The sequence below is a fragment of the Juglans regia genome, chromosome 1, assembly GCF_001411555.2.
Source record: "Juglans regia cultivar Chandler chromosome 1, Walnut 2.0, whole genome shotgun sequence".
Classification (NCBI taxonomy): domain Eukaryota; kingdom Viridiplantae; phylum Streptophyta; class Magnoliopsida; order Fagales; family Juglandaceae; genus Juglans; species Juglans regia.
In genome coordinates, this window is record NC_049901.1 from 9,715,752 (window position 1) to 9,735,238 (window position 19,487).

At 35.0% G+C, this 19,487-nt stretch overlaps 1 protein-coding gene across 1 annotated transcript; it reads right to left on the minus strand.

The window, feature by feature from the left end:
* Positions 1-7,735: 7,735 nt before the first annotated feature.
* LOC108998570 (WAT1-related protein At5g07050-like) lies at positions 7,736-12,866 on the minus strand. The gene is made up of 8 exons (XM_018975135.2): positions 12,807-12,866; positions 12,620-12,737; positions 12,411-12,473; positions 12,150-12,266; positions 11,499-11,739; positions 8,191-8,349; positions 7,952-8,103; positions 7,736-7,868 (listed from the first exon to the last, which is right to left on the minus strand). Exons 1-8 carry the CDS (start codon positions 12,856-12,858, stop codon positions 7,736-7,738), a joined length of 1,035 nt encoding a protein of 344 aa, XP_018830680.2. The 5' UTR covers positions 12,859-12,866.
* Between the last annotated feature and the right edge of the window lie 6,621 nt (positions 12,867-19,487).

Here is a 19,487-nt window from a genome sequence, read left to right on the forward strand (position 1 = left end):
ATAATAATCATCAACTTGGAGGGACTGTTAATGTAATGTACTTAATTAAAAGTAATACGACTCTTGCTTTTTCTGTTCCCTGCATGCACCATAATTAATGATTCAGACGCTAGCTTGACTCCACTGATCACAACCGGATCATGGCTAGTACCTTTTGAGCTTCATCAGTGGAGTAATATTTTTATATTTCAGATTAAGTAGTGTTTAATTAGTATGATCAGGAGCTTTAGTGGTTTACCTTCTTATATATCATGTCCCGCTTAAAGTATATATTCCATTGAAGAAATGATTTGTACAGTTATATATAGGATTTGCAAGTCTCGCATAATGACTTTAAAAAAGGGAGACAAATCTGTATCCCATATTTTTAATTGAGGATCATACGCTCTTTTAAAATGAATATGAGTAGAAATAATATTAAATTAGACAAAGAATATGAGTAGAAATAATAAATATTTAAACTGGATGAAAACAATATGGTATATATTCCCTTACTATTACCCTTTTGAACGTAAAATCAATATGATCATGGGCCTTCCAATATCGTTTCGCACTCACAAAAGAGAGAGAAACGATCGCCGGCCTAGAGTACTTTATGCCAATTATTCTTTACTCTTCTGGACCACATTAAATTCCTTGTCCAACTCTATGGTTGACTCTGTACGAAGTATACGCTTTTACTGAAATCTTTATAGTATATTGTTGGTGGGGCCTGGGCCTTATAGTTGTGGGCGACTTTAATGGGCAGTCGCAAACCTCAACCTCCTGCATATTCATGGCATTGGTATTATATCTCTGTTTTTTTGGGTAAATATTACAAAAAGGTGTCAAACCAGTACAAATCTCATGGAGACTAAAAATCAAATTTGGATCACAAAAATGTACCGGAACTGATGGGAATGCCTTCGATATATATATATATATATATCTATTACTCAGTTGGAGCGGCCCATTTGACTATATTACATTTCTAAACTTTTCAGAAAGTTATGTCTTGAGAATTTCATGCTATATCCTTATTCAAGGACGAGATTTTCTAATCCAAGATTACAGCTTTGTTTTGGATAGCCATATACCTCAAGAGAGTCACCAGCTTCTATAATCAATCGATCGGTCTAATCCCAGTTTGCCTGAGCATTAATTAGTAATTGTGTAGGCAAAAATAAAGGTAAAATTTGACTAAAATCACATATTTTGTCTTTTATCTTCGTCATTTAAAAGAAATTCTCACATTGGATTATCTATCTATTAGTCAAAGTAATAATGAAATATTATTTTTTAATAATTATAATTATTTTTTTCATATTTTACAATTATATATACTAATCATATGTTAATCAATAATTAAAATTTTAAATTAAATTATTATTTTACCTTCGGTTGAGAGAGAGCAAGTGAGAGAAAAGAGAAATAAGTGATAAAATTATCAATAGATGGTGAATAGTATCTATCCAAATATGTAGAGATACTGTACCTTGTTAGTAAAAAATTTGCATTTGACTTTTCCAATACAGTAAATTTAATAGAGTTGTTAGCTAAATATTGATTTGCAATGGTGTTTGCCTGCACCATTGCTAGTCATGCATGCTCTGTACATGTTGGAAGATGTCACAGGCAATATTAATGCATGTGGGGCTTTGGTCTGATACATGCAATTAATGTTAATGCTATATGAGAAAAGTTTAAATCATACATGAGTTTATACTCTTAAAATTAGAACTGGTTATTATTACAATATAAGCCAATTAATTGTATCATGTTTATATAGGAATGAAGTTAATACTTTTTTTTTACCAAATGTTTTGTCCAATCTTCAAACAATACTATAAATATTTCTTGATTGATTGGGCATGCATTACCTAATTTCACATGCATTGATAAATTTACCTATAAATAAATATTTTTTAAAATAAATCTATCCACTATTAGCATAAGGATATAAGTGATAAAATTAATAATTAAGTAGTTACATCTTAATTATTGAATAAATAAAACGATATATATATAGTTTCTAATGCATCATTTTATGAAGATACGTGATTTAATTATAAATAATTAATAAATCTTATTACCGAATAAATTTAAAAACATAAGTCTATTATTTTTCTTGTTTGATTTCGATGCGAGCTTCCTCATGAGATATTATGGTTTGCTGGAACAGTTTGATCTCCGCTTTCTCCTTTTCTTTTCCCCATAGAGTGGCGTACAGACTACAGACCAATAACAATCAATGTGGCTCCAATAATACTGAAATGCAAAACAGAGAATACTAGAAATGAATCACCTTTTATCATTTTTTGGTAGCCCTAAAACAATGATCGATATTAGATATGATCATCCACGTACGTATATACGTACCTTCCCATGTATAAAACATCTCCCAAAATGAAGAGTCCCATAATGGCTACAATTACTATGGCCAAAGGTCTAAAAGTTGCCATGAAAATTGGATCATTTTTTCTTATCATTCATTCCACTAAGGGTGATGTGTCACATTTATTACTATTAAATGATCATTTATTACATACTTTTTTATCAAAAGAAAATTCTATATACTATACTACTATATCACTTTTATCATACTAAATAAGATGTGTCATATTTATAATCATTAAATGATCATTTATTACATAAGGAGACCCTTGTATAAGATCATCAGTGTTGCACCACCAAAGGCAACAATGGTTCCCAATATCTTGGCTTGAGAACTACGCTTGGAAATGTCTAACTTCTCCATCCTGATGATCAATGTGCATGCGAAGCAAAAGTTATCACAAAGCATGAGATTATTTGGGAACAATTGAATGGATATATTATATATATAAACAATATAGACGTGATATTTCGAGAAATTAATTAATTGAAGGTTAAAGCTCTAATTTTAACTTTTTAGTTTTGAATTTTGTACACTTGGAACTTTGTAATCTCTCTCTCTCTCTCTCTCTCTCCTCCCCCTTCCGTTTTCTATTTATGTGATCTATTCTCCTCTTTTTTCCTCTTATTTACTCCCTTAGTCGCAATAGGTGCTCGATTGTATATTCCACTAAAAATTCACACACAGTACCACACCATGTGTTTAGAGGCTAGCTGCCGATCTTTTATAATTAGGGGTATCACTGGTCTGGTTTTGGATAAAATCTAGGACCGAATCAGTATGTACCGATTTTACATTTTTCAAAATCGAATACGTCCCGATTACCCTCCTAAACTGGTACCTTCGGTTTTACCGGTTTCCGATCTGATCCGATTTTTCGATTTTTTTAAAATATAAAAAATATATGATAAAGTATTACTTCTTATGATAAAATGTTATTAATATTTTAATATATATTATGTTTAAAGCATATGATCAATTAAATTTTTATCTTTTAGATTAAAATTTTATTTTATAAATTATAATAACATTATCTTATATATAATTAAATTAATAACATATGATCAAACAAATTACAAATGTTCATATTTAATATTAACATTTTATGTTATAATTTATAAATTATAATATGAAATTATTTCATATATGATATATAATTATATATAAAAATTTAATATATAATTATATATTATATATATAAATATTTTGTATAATATATAAAATTAATTTATATATATATATTTCAACCGGTCTGGTTCGGTCCGGTCCGATCCCGAAAACTATGGAACCAAAACCGGACCGGATCCGACCAGTTTTCATAATATCGGAACCGGTTCCGAATCGGACTTGTTCAAAACCGGACCAACTGGCCGGTTCGGTCCGGTCCGGACCGATTTTCCAGTTTAAATTTACACTGATGCAAAGTTGTTTAGAAATAAAAAAGAACTTTTGTACACTTGGCATTTTGGTCCTTTCCCACCAAAATATGACTTCACATGAATCTCCAAATTAGCTCTGCATATATACACACTTTCACAACATTCTGTTAATTTACCTCTCCCACCATACCAAAATGGTTCACATGCTTGCTAGAACTCCACCTTTTTTTGTCGCTCATTTTCTTTTTATGAGCAATAATCGTAGGTGCTAAATAGTAAATTCCACTTATAAGTTAAAACCAGCCGCCCGCAAGTGCCATGTGACTTTTTGGTTCAGTGAATAAAAGCATAGTTTAAAAATAAACGAAACAGAAAAGAAACCAAGAATAAGTTGCATTACTTTTTGGTCAAATGTCCTTCATCATGAGCTATACCTGGCCTGTCACCATAAATTTCTGATTTGTGACTAAACTACCATTTATCATATAACCTTATGTCAATATTGTAAATACGTGATGGCCTCTATGGATTTAGAAAACAGCATCTCAGAGAATATTTTGTGGAATATCGTTCATGGCCATTAAATTCACATCTCAACCATAAATTGCAAAATAAAAGAAAAAGAGAAAAGCGTGTTAATACTAAGGCCGGGATGCATATATGAGCATGCATATCCTATATCTGTATATAGCATTAGTATATATAGTGGAGGAAGCGTGAAAGTAAAAACTATTCTTTCAACTCCTTACATAAAATTATTAGTGGACAAGAAAGAGAACCAAATTAATATATATATATATATATATATTTCCCTAATTATTAAATAATAGATTTACGGTGGATACATGCATGATATTTTTCATAATCTGCCTGATCTTGCCCATGGGCCATCGATCGAATATGATCTTTCTTCAAAACGATCGTTTGTTGCATTTATATCATGTTTCTTCTTTTCTTGATCAGCTTGCCCAATCGTTCGTGATTCTTCAATCTTCTAATTGCTTTGAATCTTCTAACTTTATCCTTTTTTTCTAAATAATTCATCCCTTTTTTCTAGATTACTTTTGACTCGCAAAAGTTCTTTATATCTCTACCTACACAATCAGTCCCTTTCAACCAATTAAAGACCACCTAGGAGTCCGACTCAGCGTCCACGTTCATGACATTGAGTTGCATATATACAGACCACAGAGTACTGCATTATCTCCTTGACAGCATAATTTCTTGCGGCGCGGATACCCTGGTTTAAATTAAGTTTTAACATTAATGTTAGATATAGTTTTAATATGTGTAAGTTCAGTATATTTAATTTATTTGAAATATAGTGGGGTATATATTAATTTTTTTTAATGGGTTTCAAATTTGTTCCATTTTTTTTAAAAATTATTACACGAAACTTACCTATCCTAAGACGGTGCAAATCATTTTCTTTAAAATTTAGATTTGGGCTCCTTTCAAAATTAGTGTATGTTTCAAAATTGGCGTGAAGAAGGCTTGACGAAAATCCAGCGCTGGATATGTAATTAAGTTGCCCAAAGCATGCAGATGCAACACAGCTGGTGAACTAGTGTATTCCAGTCCTGCGTAATACGGAGTACGTCCTCCCCAAACACAGCACTAAATTGAAAACTGAGTAATTAATCAAGGAATTAAGCTTTTTTTTTTTTTTTGAAATAAACCTCAAAAACTTCATTAATCAAACTTTAAGTAATACAACGTTTATCTTTTTCCAAGCAGTTTACAATAACACTTGGAACTTCTTCAATCCAAATCTTAGCTTCTTCAATCTTCAAAGCTTCTTTTGCTAATGTATGAGCCACTATATTTCTTTCTCTATAAGCAAAATGTATAGACCAATTTGGTCTGTTTCTGAACACTGAACGTATATCATCAACTATAAAACCAACACAGGACAGATCCTCCTCCTCACTGTTAACAGCTGAAACAATATTCTTGGCATCTCCTTCCAACATTACCTTTTGAAAATTCAGTTCACTACATAGCTCCAATGCCTTCCAAAGTGCATGACATTCTGCCACTAATGGATCCTGCACATGCTTCTTCTGATCACAGACTGCTACCAGTGCTTCTCCCTTCTCGTCTCTAATCACAATACCCACCCCCATTCTCTTCCTCTTTAAATCTAATGATGCATCCCAGTTAACCTTCACATAATCAGCCTTTGGTAACTGCCATATATGTCTATTCTCTTCTGTACTTACTGAGTGAACTTCCTGCCTTTGTACCCTTATAGAACTCCTGTACCCTTCAAGCCCTTCAATAGCTGAGGTGAAGACTTTCCTAGGACAAGATAGTTTCTCTTCGAAAACATATTCATTCCTCCTGAGCCACACTCTTCTGAAAAGGATAGCCATCTCTTCTAGCTGTGGCATGTTCAATCTTGCCATCAGTTTCTCCCATAACTTCATAAAATCAGCCTCCTTACAACTCCATTTCTGTACTAGGCTTCTCTTATCAGTCCATATATCATTTGCTGCTTTACACTCCCAGAGGGCATGGATAACTGACTCTTCTTCTTCATGACAGATTGGACAACTTGGCTCTTGAAATAACTTGACCACACCTGGAACTTCTAAATCCCATATATTCCTCCATCTTTTATCTACCATTTCTGCATCTGAACTTGAACCTCTGCTGTTTCTCAATCTATCAAGCTGCAGATAATATGCACTGCTGACAGTAAAAGCCCCTTTCTTCGAAGGTCCCCATATAATTTTATCCTGTGCCATACCTCTACCCAAAGGAATATTAAGAATTATCTCTGCCTCTTCACTTGAAAAAATGGCTCTCACTCTCCCTTCGTCCCATGCTCTGTTCTGTTTGTCAATCAACTCTTCCACCTTTGCATCTTCCCTTAGCATAGACACTGGTGACTGGACTGAAAAGGATGTAGGTATTGGCATCCATTTAGAGCCCCATATTTGAATCTTACTACCATCCCCCACTCTCCATCTCAATCCCTCAAGAAGCAAATCTCTTGCTGACCAGATGCTTCTCCACAGAAAAGAGGGTTGTCTGCCAAGCCTTGCCTCCAAAAAACTTGAATGCCCGAAATACTTTTCCTTAAAAACCACTGCTGCTAGAGAATCAGGATATTTGATTAGCCTCCACCCTTGCTTTGCTAAGAGAGCTAAGTTAAAACTTTCCAAATCCCTGAATCCCAAGCCTCCCTTCCCTTTTTGCAACCCCAAAGATTCCCATTTCTTCCATTGGATACCCCCCTCCATGTGCTGCTTCCTCCACCAGAATCTTGAAAATAATCCATTCATATCCTTACACAACTTCACAGGGAGCTTGAACACACTCATGGTATACGTGGGAATGGATTGAAGCACTGCCTTTATCAATACTTCTTTTCCAGCTTGTGAAAGGAAGCTGTTTTTCCAGCTAGAGATCCTCTGCCAAACCCTATCCTTCAATACTTTAAATGAATTGTATTTAGATCTTCCTACCAAAGCTGGAAGACCTAGATATCTCTCATAACTGCCGCAAGCCACAGAAGCCCCAGCCACCATAATCCTTCTCTTATCCCCTTCATTAGCATTATTACTGAAAAAAATGGAAGTCTTCCCTTAATCAAGGAATTAAGCTAAATGCACTTTTATCGATCCTATTCACTTATTTATATACCCATCAAATATATAAACGAAATATATAGCGAGATCATGTTAGAAATCGATCCTACATTGTGCAAAATCAATTTTGCTTAAGCTATGTGGCAAGGTTGTTCATACACGACAAGCTGGGAGGTTATAAGGGTCAAAATAAACACTTGACGTACATAAAATTATGTATCATGCATGTATTAACTCAGCATCATTCACGTAATGACGTAACTCGATCCGCCCGCATCATACAGGTCAGAGATTCAAGAGTGAAAAGTTACACGTACGATCTTAATGAACAAATAGAACTTGAGTTTCTAATAGGAAACCACCATGCATTTAAAATATACCTAACTCTATTGTTTTGCTTCCTTAATTTCAATAACTTCTTCAGATATGGTTTGCTGGGACAGCTTCTCGGTTTTCTCTTTTTCTTTTCCCCATAGAGTGGCGTACAGACCAAGAACTATCAATGTAGCTCCAATAATACTGATATGCAAGTAGAAAATCCCACAATAAATCCCATTTGGTAGACCAAAAGCTAGCAATTATTAATCTATCCACGTACATACCTTCCCATATATAAAGCATCTCCTAAAATGAGCAGTCCCATAATGGCTACAATTATTGTGGCCAATGGTCTAAATGCTGTCATGAAGACTGGACCCTTCTTTCTTACTACCAACGTTTGAACATAAATAGTAATTCCAAATATCACAATCCCCTGCCAAAAAAAAAAAGTCAAAAAATTTAGATTTTCAAGAATATTTTATATAAAGATGAAGACATGGGGTGACATATAGAAGCATACACTATAGATGGGAGCAAGAAGGGTGATGTTCCATGACAACTTCCATGAGGAAGCTTTATGATCCAGAATTGCCGTCATGATTGTGGAGAGAATAGCACCCGATAAGCAAGTTAATGTTGTGAGAGTTATTGGTGCCGGATACATTTTGATTGTAACTGTCTGCAATAATCATGTCATCATGTCAATTATCATGCACTCTGTTCCCTTCTATATATATAGGAGCTAATAATCTAAATATTCAGACAAAGAAAGGCCTGACCTACTTCATTTGTGATTAAACTGAACATGAGTTTATGGAAATCTAAAACAGAGAATGCCAAGGATTAGGCCAATCCACTTCATAATTCGATTACCTATCTAATGAGGTCGAGACAAGTTGACCCAAAGAGTAATGCTACTGTGCCTCCTAATTTATACCGGTTACATCCTCTTGATAATGTGGTGGTGTCACGTAGGTTACTAAAAAATTTAAAACACAAACATAAAAGAGTAGAGAGAATCTAGGATTTTAGTCTTTATCTTTCTATATTTTCAGACACAATTTTGTTTTGAATATATATTTTTAAAAATTCTTAAATTCTTTTAATAAGCCGAGTGACACCACATTGCAGTGCCACATCAAAAAAGCAAAGTGAGTGATATAAATTAGGGGCATAGTCGCATACTCTTGACCCAATTCCATAACACTAAATCAAAATCTTTGAATTTTGCTTTGACTTTATATAAAAAATTGACAACTTTATGATATAACTAAAAGGGATCCAACTACAGCTCATAAACCGATCAATGTTAGTCAGTTTTGGATTAGAAATGCCAGAACAACCCAACTTTCAAGAAATTAAACTACTCATACCCTGGTAGTACTTATAATTAGGGGTGCTACTCGCACCCTTGAACAAGCGAGCTCTTGTCCAGCCCCCCGCTCCTGCAGGTGGTAATTTGGCACCCAAATCCTAAAATCGCCCCTCGTGGGCGGGTGCCCCCATCCAAATGCCAGGGGTGGTGGCCCACATGGCCGTCTGCCCAATCCCGCCCCCCCTCCCCCACAGTGAAAAAAGTCCACATATCCAAAACCAAAACCACAAAAACAATCGAAAAAAACCAAAACCAACCGAAAACAACAACAAACCAACATATTCATCGTCCAATAGTTACAAATACAAATAAAAAAAGTAAACATAAAAAAAAATTGCAACTTTCTGTTCCAGCAAAACCACGGTGTGGTCGTGGGTTAGAGCAAAGAACCACGACCACAAATGGCCGTGGGTCTCATGGGTGATTGAGACACCATGTCTCACAGTCATAAGCTTCAGCCTTCAAGAAGAACAAGTGAAGGAGAAGTGGAGGAGAAGAAATGGAGACTAGAGAGAACGACAGAGGGAGGGAGAGAGGGAGAGAGAGAGAGAAAGAGAGAGAAGGGAGAAATGAGATTTCTACAAAAAAATTTTATATAGCACTCAGCCAAACATAAAAAAGATGTCGTTTTATTAAAGAAAATAGATATATATATGTATATGTGTACATGCACGCGTGCGTGTGTTTGAGGACAGACGGGGCCTAATGCGGGCGAGCTAGGGCCTAGCTCGGGCCCCATCCTTGCATGTCTTCTGAGGTGCGGGCAGAGGCCTGCACCTCGGCATCTAATGGCGGCCGATTGCCCAAATGGGGGCTAGTTGGTGGGGGCGAGAGGGCGGATGGGTGGCGAGAGCCCAACAACCCACCCTACTTATAATCTATAACGATCTGGCCCAATCATTCTAAGGTCGAGATATTAATAATTTTTATTGGGCCTAAATTATATTTAATGGCCATATTGGATAAGCTTATGAGTGATAAATTATTGAGATTGATTAGGAGTTTTAATTAGGTTCAATAACTAGGTTAAATTTCATTTATTATTTATTGAATGAGTTATATTCCTTTTAAAATTTAAAGATCGGCCATTAGAAGTTTATTTCAATTTAAAATCATCACTAATTGAAGTACCCTACGCAATATTAGTCATTGCTAATCGTACATTGAATGAACTACTAGATCGTGTTTTTAAATTCAAATTCTCTTCTTAGATGATTACAACCGAGTGTTCAGTAGATTAGTATCACTACATGTATTAACCGAGTCTAACTCAAATTGGTTGTCACCCTCTCCCAAATCTTTCTATAAATATCTCCCTTATGCATGTTATTTTGAAAAAATCATAAACCTCCCCAGTCTAGCACCGTGATCGATTTTGTGTCGAAAATTTGAGGGAGCAACACTATAAGGTAAGTAGTTTGATCATAAATTAGGATTAACACATGTTAGCTAGTTATATGTATTATTATTAAAGCCAATTTTTTGGAAGCAAGTGTTGACGTACCACTCATGTCATGATATTTGCAAGCACGTTATTCATCATGTTTCATTCTGCATATTATATTTATGTATGTATTATGCATATCATGTATCTCATATTGTATAAGATACAAACTTTCATAAGATCAAATGTAAGATAAGTTCAGAATAGTTAATTAGATGGCCATTCACATTGCATAATTCATTTATGGGTGGATGTGCAAGTCATGAAATTAAGCGTGGTCCACCATAGTATGTTAGAATACTATTAGCGGCTCCCCTGGTGACCCCGTGATGTGGGGTCGGTGCACAACCCTGCATACATGGTTAAGTGTGTCGGCCATCAAGATAAGTATGATAAGTCAGATAATTTAAAATAAGTTATGTATGGCATAAATATATGTATGAATGATCATGATTTTAAGTTTTTAGAATAAAATGTTTTATGAAAGACCTTATGTTAAGTATGTTTACATTATGATAAGTTTCTTATTGAATCATCGATTAATTTTAGTTTGTTTTATGTTTTTAAACCACTCTAGGTCAGAATATTTACGAGGGTAGAACTGCAGGGCGACACTTAGTCCCAGGAAGCGTGGTAGTGACCTAGATGATGTACAGAGATTTTAAGTTATGATTTTTATGACACAAACTTTGAGAAATTTTATTAAATGTTTCCGTGCACTCTCATTTACAATTTCAGTATTTTAATTCAAAGCAACTCTATTTATTATAAGAAATCTTCGTACTTGGCACTTCTATTAGAAAACAAAAACAAATATATTTTAAATCAGGTTTAGTACTATAAGTAGCACGCCGGTTTCTCTGAGAATTTTTAAAAGTGATTTTATTCTTAAATTTGAGGAGCGGGTTGTGTTATAATCAATTATAATCATGTTACCTGTGGATCATGATTTGGAGTATTATAATCGATACTAATGGCTTATTTTAAGCATTGGGTCAAGGGATCTCACCTGTAAGATGTAGAATGCTGACAATGAAATGAATGAAACCACAAGTATCAAGGAGCCCTTAATTAAATCCTTGTGTAAAAGTAATCTGGATCCGGTGGTAGGTTGATTCGAGCGCTGAGAATGAAAAGAAATCACAGCGGGACCCTTGTATAAGGTCATCAGTGTTGCTCCTCCAAAGGCAATGATCGTTCCCAATATCTTCGCTTGAGAACCACGCTTTGAAATCTCTAATTTCTCCATCCTAGACAAGCGAAATATTAAATATAAAAAGTAGTTTTTCAATAATTTATCACGTTATAAGATAACAAGAAGATGATAAATAAAAATTTTCAGATTGAATATAGATTATTAAAGACCAAAAACATAAATAATCTCAGTAAAAAAAAAAAAAAACACACCAGGAGACAGTAGTGCGACTACGGAGGTTCGGCCTCCTGATCATGGTGGCCCCATGCAAGCTACTCATAGGTTGCTAACTTGCTAGTGAGGGATCCACAGCGAGGTGTGCAATAAGAAGGTTTTCTTCTATATATTCTTTTTTTATTATATGTTGTTATTTACTATTTATATTTATTGTTAATTATTTATGATATGTTTTATTATTTTTGTTGTTTGTTAATTTTTGGCACTTGCTATTATGTTTCCTCGTACCTGCACAGAACGGCCAGGATAAAGGTGATCGATGGAATTAAGTTGACCAACGCAGATGCAAAAGCTGGAGAAGTGTATTCCAGTCCTGCGAAAAACAGCGTCCTCCCAAGCACAGTTCTAAATTTGAAAGTAAGAGAAAAATCAAGGAATTAGCAGAAACTTTAAATTGTTATGCCAACTTGAAAAAACTAGAAAACAGGCTCCTGCAGATATGGAGAAGGGCAGACCATGACCCATTCATCTCGCATATATACAACTTACCCCAGGAGACCCAAGAAGAAGACATTTCTTAAGATTGCTACGCTTAGTTTGCTGTTATTGTTCCTGCAAAGGAGTTCTGTACAATGGTTAGTTAAACTTGATGAAACGAAAAAGATTTTCTCCTTCTCCTTTGGTGAGCGTGGAAGAAGTTGACAGAACAGATTGGAAGAATGCGAAAACAAGAGAAGACGAGAAAGAAAAATGGTAACCTTTCGAAGATAAATGCGAAAAAAGCAGTAGCTAGAGTTCCAAAAATTTGTCCATAGGCAACAAGCACATAACGATTCATGCCTTTGTCCAGAGCGACCTTTGAGATTATGTTGAATCCTGCAAAGCAAACATTAGAGAATATGCAATACATATATTGTCTCAACTCTTCACACGCCTCTCCCTTACTGTTTGATCTTCTTCCATCTCTCACACTGCTCTCTTGACCCTGCTCTTCCATTTTGATCATTGCCCACCAAAATATGACTGATCAGCAAACTCGAAAGCTCTTGACACTTACCAAAATGAACCACAATGTGCTTGCTGGACTCCACTCATGAAAAGGATCTGGATACCTGTAAATTAATAATTGGCTGCTTATACACTGTTATTCACAAATCATCTTAGATCATTTTTTGCACCCAAATGCATAATAAATTTGTCTGCAATTCGGACGGGAATTGTAAAAAGTCTCCAAACCACTTAAAACGAGCCCGCTAGTGCCTTCTGACGATCAAGTGATTAGTGGAATACATCATCTTTGTCTCGATTACTAGATGAAAGCATCTGTTCCACTGGCCGGAAAAAGTAATTAAGTTTTTTTTTTTTTTGAAGATAGAACAAACTCCAATATTCATTCATAACAGGCCGATATTACAACTTTAACATGAGACATACAAAATACAAGTCAACTACTTCTTTTAACAAGGTTTTTAATTTCGTTTCGTACCGGCCCGTACGGCCAAAATATGCCGTACCGAATGGGTAGCCGGTATAGAGAAATGTCGAGTTTCGTACTAGTTAGAATTTCAGCCGTATTGGCTTATACCGGCCGATATTTCGGATTTCGACCTTTACTTCTTTTTTTCCTTTCATTTCTTCCTCATTTTTTGACTCCCAATTCAGATAGACTATTTATAATATATATAATTTATTTATATATAGACTATTATTTTGGAATATAATATATATATTTTTATATATAATTTATTCATATATAGACTATTCCGAAACGGTACCGGTACCGAAATATCTCATTTCAATGCCTCGACTGAAACGGTATTCAAAACATTGGCTTTTAAGCCTCTCCAATATACAAATTTCTTTATGACTGACATGGTTTAGTCTATTGCTGTAACTCTCTACAGACAAACCGTTTGAGAGACAACACTCTATCCTAAAACAGATTTAACAAAACCCACATTCTATCCTAAGATAGAATTAGACAACCCCACACTCTCTCTAAGACGGAGTAGAGGATGCACTCTATGGACAAAAATCGAAGAGACCATGTGTATTTTTTTTAACCTAAAACAAAGGAAATAACATAAAACATAAAAGATACATGAGAAAATAGTGAATTATAACTTGGAAAGTTATAGATCTGCATTTTCAACCTTAGAGGAAATAAAAAGTGCAAACACTAAGACTGTGGTGACGCATGAGGGTCACGTGCCACCTTGAAAGTACGGTGGAATGTCAAATGTGAAGAAATTGATGGCCCTAGTCCCAGAAAAGCCGCACCGCAATAGAGCTCCCCTTACGGTGGCGTGTGGCTCACGCGCCACTTCATTCGACGAGATTCTTCGTCCATCTGAAGAATCATCAGCGCCTTGGGAATCTTGCGATGAAGTGCGTGGTGGTCACCTAGCTCTGGAGAACAACAAATCTGAATTTTGCCCTACTGTGAAAGAAAAAACAAACAAAACCAAAAAAATAAAAGAAAAACTAAAGAGAGGATGGAGGAGGGATGGAGGAGGAAGGAGGAGCCAAAGCTCCAACCCCCATCCTCTGGTCTGAGTTTTTTGAGCGGGGCGGCTGTAGGGAGAAGGGAAAACTCTCCCTAGAAAACGAAAAAATCCTGAAAAAAGTAATTAAGCTTAGGAGTAGTACTTTTTGGTTAAAATAATTATAATATTTTTTCAAAATGAAAAATTCTAAAATGTGACATTAAGATTATATTCTATGCCATATATATATATGTATATATATATATCTAAAAATAACTTAATTTAACAATTAAATTCTACTCTAAAGTGGTCGAATTATAATTGTTTGAGAAAGATATAATTAATCTGGCGGACGGGGGGCGGGGCGGGACCCTGTTGCCCACTCCTACTTTAGACAAGCCAGGCATACCAAAAGCATATTATGGGCTCTCACACAAGAGTTTGATTCATTCTGTTCAGCTACCCCATTTATGTGGAGTGGATCCAACTGTACGGTATCTGAAAGTGCTCTACCTTCTTGCCTGTCAGATTCTCAAAGCCTTCTCACGTGTTTGAATTCATCAAACACATCACTCACTGGTTCAAAAAAACAAGTATAGTCTTTTCTCAAAATGGTCACCAAACAACATGAATAAAAATAGGGCTCCACCTTGCACAAGATATACCCCAAAGATCAGAACAAATAAACTGTAGTAAACTTGATTCTGCATTGCTTCACAAAGATACAATGCTAACACAAAAAGAAATCAAGCTTCCCTGTATTTTGATTACACAAAAGTGAAAAGCTGCCTACTCACAAATGACCACGCTCGTTCACTCATATGGCCCAATCACATGTGTCACAAACGAGTAATACCTGAATTTGGAACGTCTGAAGATAACCGAGCAGCTGCATCAATCATTGTTTCACCAAATAGAAAGTAAAGACCATCAATCTTATTTCATTTCATTACAATCGAAGAGCCCTTGTAGACTCTAATGACTCTATCTTCAGTTGTATATTGATAACCAAAGGAGTCAAGAGTGTCCAAAGATATAAGATTTTTCTTCAAAGATGGAATATGCCCAACGTTAGACAAATTTCTAACGGTTCCATCATACATCTTAATCTTGATTGAATCAATCCCTACAATCTCACAAGCCCTATCATTCCCAACCAAAACGGAATCACCATTGATTGATTCATTGGTAGTGAACAATCTCTTCTGGGACACATATGGAACGTGCAAGCTGAGTCCATAACCCACTTGTCATCAAAATGACTGCTAGAGCTGCTGATTGCTAGGACAACATCAAAGTTGTTAGTATTCTCAACAACACTAACAACATTAGAGGAAATTGTACCTTCCTTCTTGTTCTTCAATCTAGGACACTCATTCCTATAATGAAAAAAATTGTGGCAATAGTGACATTTAATCTTTTTTTGTGTTAAATCTAAAGTTGCCACTAGAATTACTCCCACCCTGATCCGAACCTCTTCCACTAGAGGAATGTTTCACAAACAAGCTATTGGCTTGGTCATATGTGCCTTGTACACTCAACTTTGTTATCAACTCCTTAGAATTCAAAGTAGATTTTACATCTGCCAAGGAGATGGTATCTCGACCATACAACATCGAGTTCACAAAGTTATTAAATGACATATGCAACGAACACAACAAAATTAAAGCTTGGTCTTCCTCGTCAAGTTTAATATCAATGTTCCTTAGATTCATAATGATTTTGTTAAATTCATCTATATGATAAAAAATATGAGTACCTTCCTTCATTTAGAGAGTGTACAACCATTGCTTCAAATGCAAATGGTTGGTGAGTGACTTCTTCAAATATAAACTCTCCAATTTCCTCCAAAGACCCGTGGCAATCTCTTCATTGGCCACTTAGCGCAAAGCATCATCAGAAAGAAATAACAAAATCGCACTATGCACTTTATCTTCCTTTTTCTTTGTTGATGTAGAAGGTTCATCTGCCATCTTCTCCTTCAAGACTTTCGCCAACCCTTGTTATAGCAACAAGACCCTCATCTTGATGTGCCACAAGCTGAAACCGTTTTGATTATCGAACTTCTCTACATCAAATTTTATTGAAGCCATCTCTCAAGAAAAAAGATCTTCCACAGAGCTTGCCACTCTTATACGAGTTTGTTAGGATTAACTTGATATCTAGAGATGACTTTGAAATAAATTAGCAGATGCAAATAACAAAACTTCGACAATCATACAAAGAGTATCAAGATTTGAGTGGTTCGGCTTGAACAATAGTTTACGTCCATTGCAAAGCCGATCTCAAGAAATCTAATATCACAAATATGGAGTACAAGAGAGCAATCACAAATCACTCATCAAGCTTAATACACCCAATGAGCTCTCAAAATCTCACAAAAGGAGTTCTTTCTTTTTCTAGCCACAACTCTCACTTTTTCTCTTTACAAAAATATGTTTATATATAAAACGACGCATGAACTAAACATTCGGTTGAACAAAATGTCAACGGATGTCGAGCGAACAATCTGTTTGAAGTTTGCTCGAGTCAAGGTCAAGCCATGTTTTGCTCAAGTCAAGATTGAGCTAGGGTCGAGGCACAATCAAGCCAAGTCTCTAGAATGATATTTTCAAAAGGAAATCAAGCCACCATTCCAACACTATTGCTCCTTGATCTCCACTTTGTCTTCTTCCTTAACAAATTAATAAAACTTAAGTTTCTACTAGGAAACCACCATTTAAATACCTAACTCTATTGTTTTACTTCCTTAATTTCAGTAACTTCTTCAGATACGGTTTGCTGGAACAACTTCTATGCTTTCTCCTTTTCTTTTCCCCATGGAGTGGCGTACAGACCAAAAACTATAAATCAATGTAGCTCCAATAATACTGGAATGCAAGTAGAAAATACCACAATAAATCCATTTAGTAGACCAAAAGCTAGCGATTATTAATCTATCAACGTACATACCTTCCCATATATAAAGCATCTCCTAAAAGTTATCAACCTAAATAATTGATCCCTTTTTCAAGATTACTTTTGACTCGCAAAAGATCTAATTTATATATCTTTACGTACATAATTTCTTTTTTTATAAATTTTTTCTTTTTTCTTTTAGTATTAAAAAATGGGTGGCTCTACAGTCACCGTTGAGAGCTCCAGCTGGGGCTCTCTCTAGTGCATTTTATGTAAGTTTTTTTTTTAATCTTTTTTTTTTACGTACATGTATTTTTTAACACTTTTAAATATTTTTAAAAAAATTCGCAACATGATTAAAAAATACTTCCTTATATAATCATTAAATAAAAAAAATCCCATCAACAACCCAGCAAGAGTACTAGCATTTTTCGTTATAAAATAAATAATTGAGCACATAATTAAGATGATATCGAGACCTGGCCATAACTTTCATTTTCTGAATTTTGGAGTGTGCGCAATTCGGAGAGAGACACATAATCTAGAGTACTCTATGTCAATTATATACCTGTGTGAATCTTCTGGACCATATTATATTCATTACAAGAAAAACGAATATTTGTGACAAATTATTTGTAACGAGAATGACTATTTACGATGAAAACAGACTCATTTTAACAGGAAATAATCATTTTCGTAAGAAATAGCTAGCCACAAATAAACAATTTTCTTGTAGTGATTTTGCATGAGGAGAGGTGCATATAATATATACTTTATATGTTTATATATTTCTAAACTTGGTTAAGCAGTTCAAATGAGATAAGATGAGATGATTTGTTAAAAGTTGAATAAAATATTGTTATAATATTATTTTTATTTTGAGAGTTGAAAAAATTGAATTGTTTATTATATTTTATGCGGGAGTTTGAAAAAATTGTAATGATTATATGAGATGAAATGAGATAGTTTGATTTTGTGTAACCAAACCAGCAAATTGATAGGAAATAGATCCCATAGATGACGCCATTGTTTTGGACGTGTTTCGCACGCTCAACCGGGTATCCTTGAACAATCAGGGGTTGGCTCTGTAATGCCCCGCTCCCAAAGGTCCAAAGAGTTAGCTACTTTTACCCAAAATCATCTCTCAAAGACACAATTATATATACTCCAAAGACTGCACAAAATATTACCTTATTTGCTTAACACAATTATATATGTTCCTTTACAGAGACACCAAAAAAATACCTCAACATAACAAATTAAAATTTGCATAAATACTCAAAAATATCCATGTCTCAAAAATACCCAAAACAATAGAAAATAATAAATTTACTAAATAAGACTCTCCAATAATTATTTGTGCCATTTGACACTTATTCCTCTACGATCATCAAATCTTGCTAATACTTCATACTCTTGATTTTTAGCTGAACTATCAAATTTATCTGAAAAATATTGTGAAGATAAGGGGTGAGTTATCAACAACTTAGTAAGCAGAGAACATATACTAGTATGTAAATATGAACATTTATAGAGTTCATACTGCAGAATGTGGCGCCCTCGACCCCCCACGGGTGATTTAGTGGAAGTCGTGACACTGGGATGATGACCACATGGATCACGCACCCCAACGATAGGTGCTCAGAGTGTATACAACATGTAATAAATGTGCAAATGTAATATTTGCAGCAGAAAAATGAAAGAGGCATTCTTACTAAGTACCAGAAAATTTAAAAACAGTATAACAACAAATATTCTCCAAGAGGATTATACAATCGTCCGACAGGTAATTTAAAATAAAAGAAGACAACATAACATGAGGGCAAACAAATCCCATATCGCCAAAGCAACCATATCAGCAGTCATGCCTCCGGCGGAGCTGATCCCTTAGGCTCATACTCATTCTTTTCGTCAAAGTCTATGGTTCCATAAGACGGAACCATAGGGTAAAATACCAAAATGAGATTATGAAATCTCAACAAGTAAGCAACCAAACATCTAAGAGATTAAAACATATTAATACAACCAGCACATCCATAGTCACATAGTAGAACATGCAAGAACAAATCCACCCATTTCTTTTTTTTCCAAAAAAGCACATTTTAATCACACACGCCAACAACCCTATTAGTCCAACCATAACCATTTATTCTAGTGTACACCATGGTCTCCCTTAGGGACCATCTGTACATCCTGGCATCCTTCGTCACACCACGGGTAACGATCGTGTGTATGACTACAT

What these genes read in the sequence shown, in the direction of transcription:
- LOC108998570 (XM_018975135.2), bottom strand. Translation starts at nt 12,858, where the DNA reads ATGGAAGAGCAGGGTCAAGAGAGCAGTGTGAGAGATGGAAGAAGATCA. An exon ending in AGATGGAAGAAGATCAAACA is followed by an intron (nt 12,738 to 12,806) that starts GTAAGGGAGAGG and finishes TTTGCTTTGCAG; the next exon opens with GATTCAACATAATCTCAAAG. An exon ending in CAGCATTCTACATCTTACAG is followed by an intron (nt 8,350 to 11,498) that starts GTGAGATCCCTT and finishes TGATTATTGCAG; the next exon opens with ACAGTTACAATCAAAATGTA.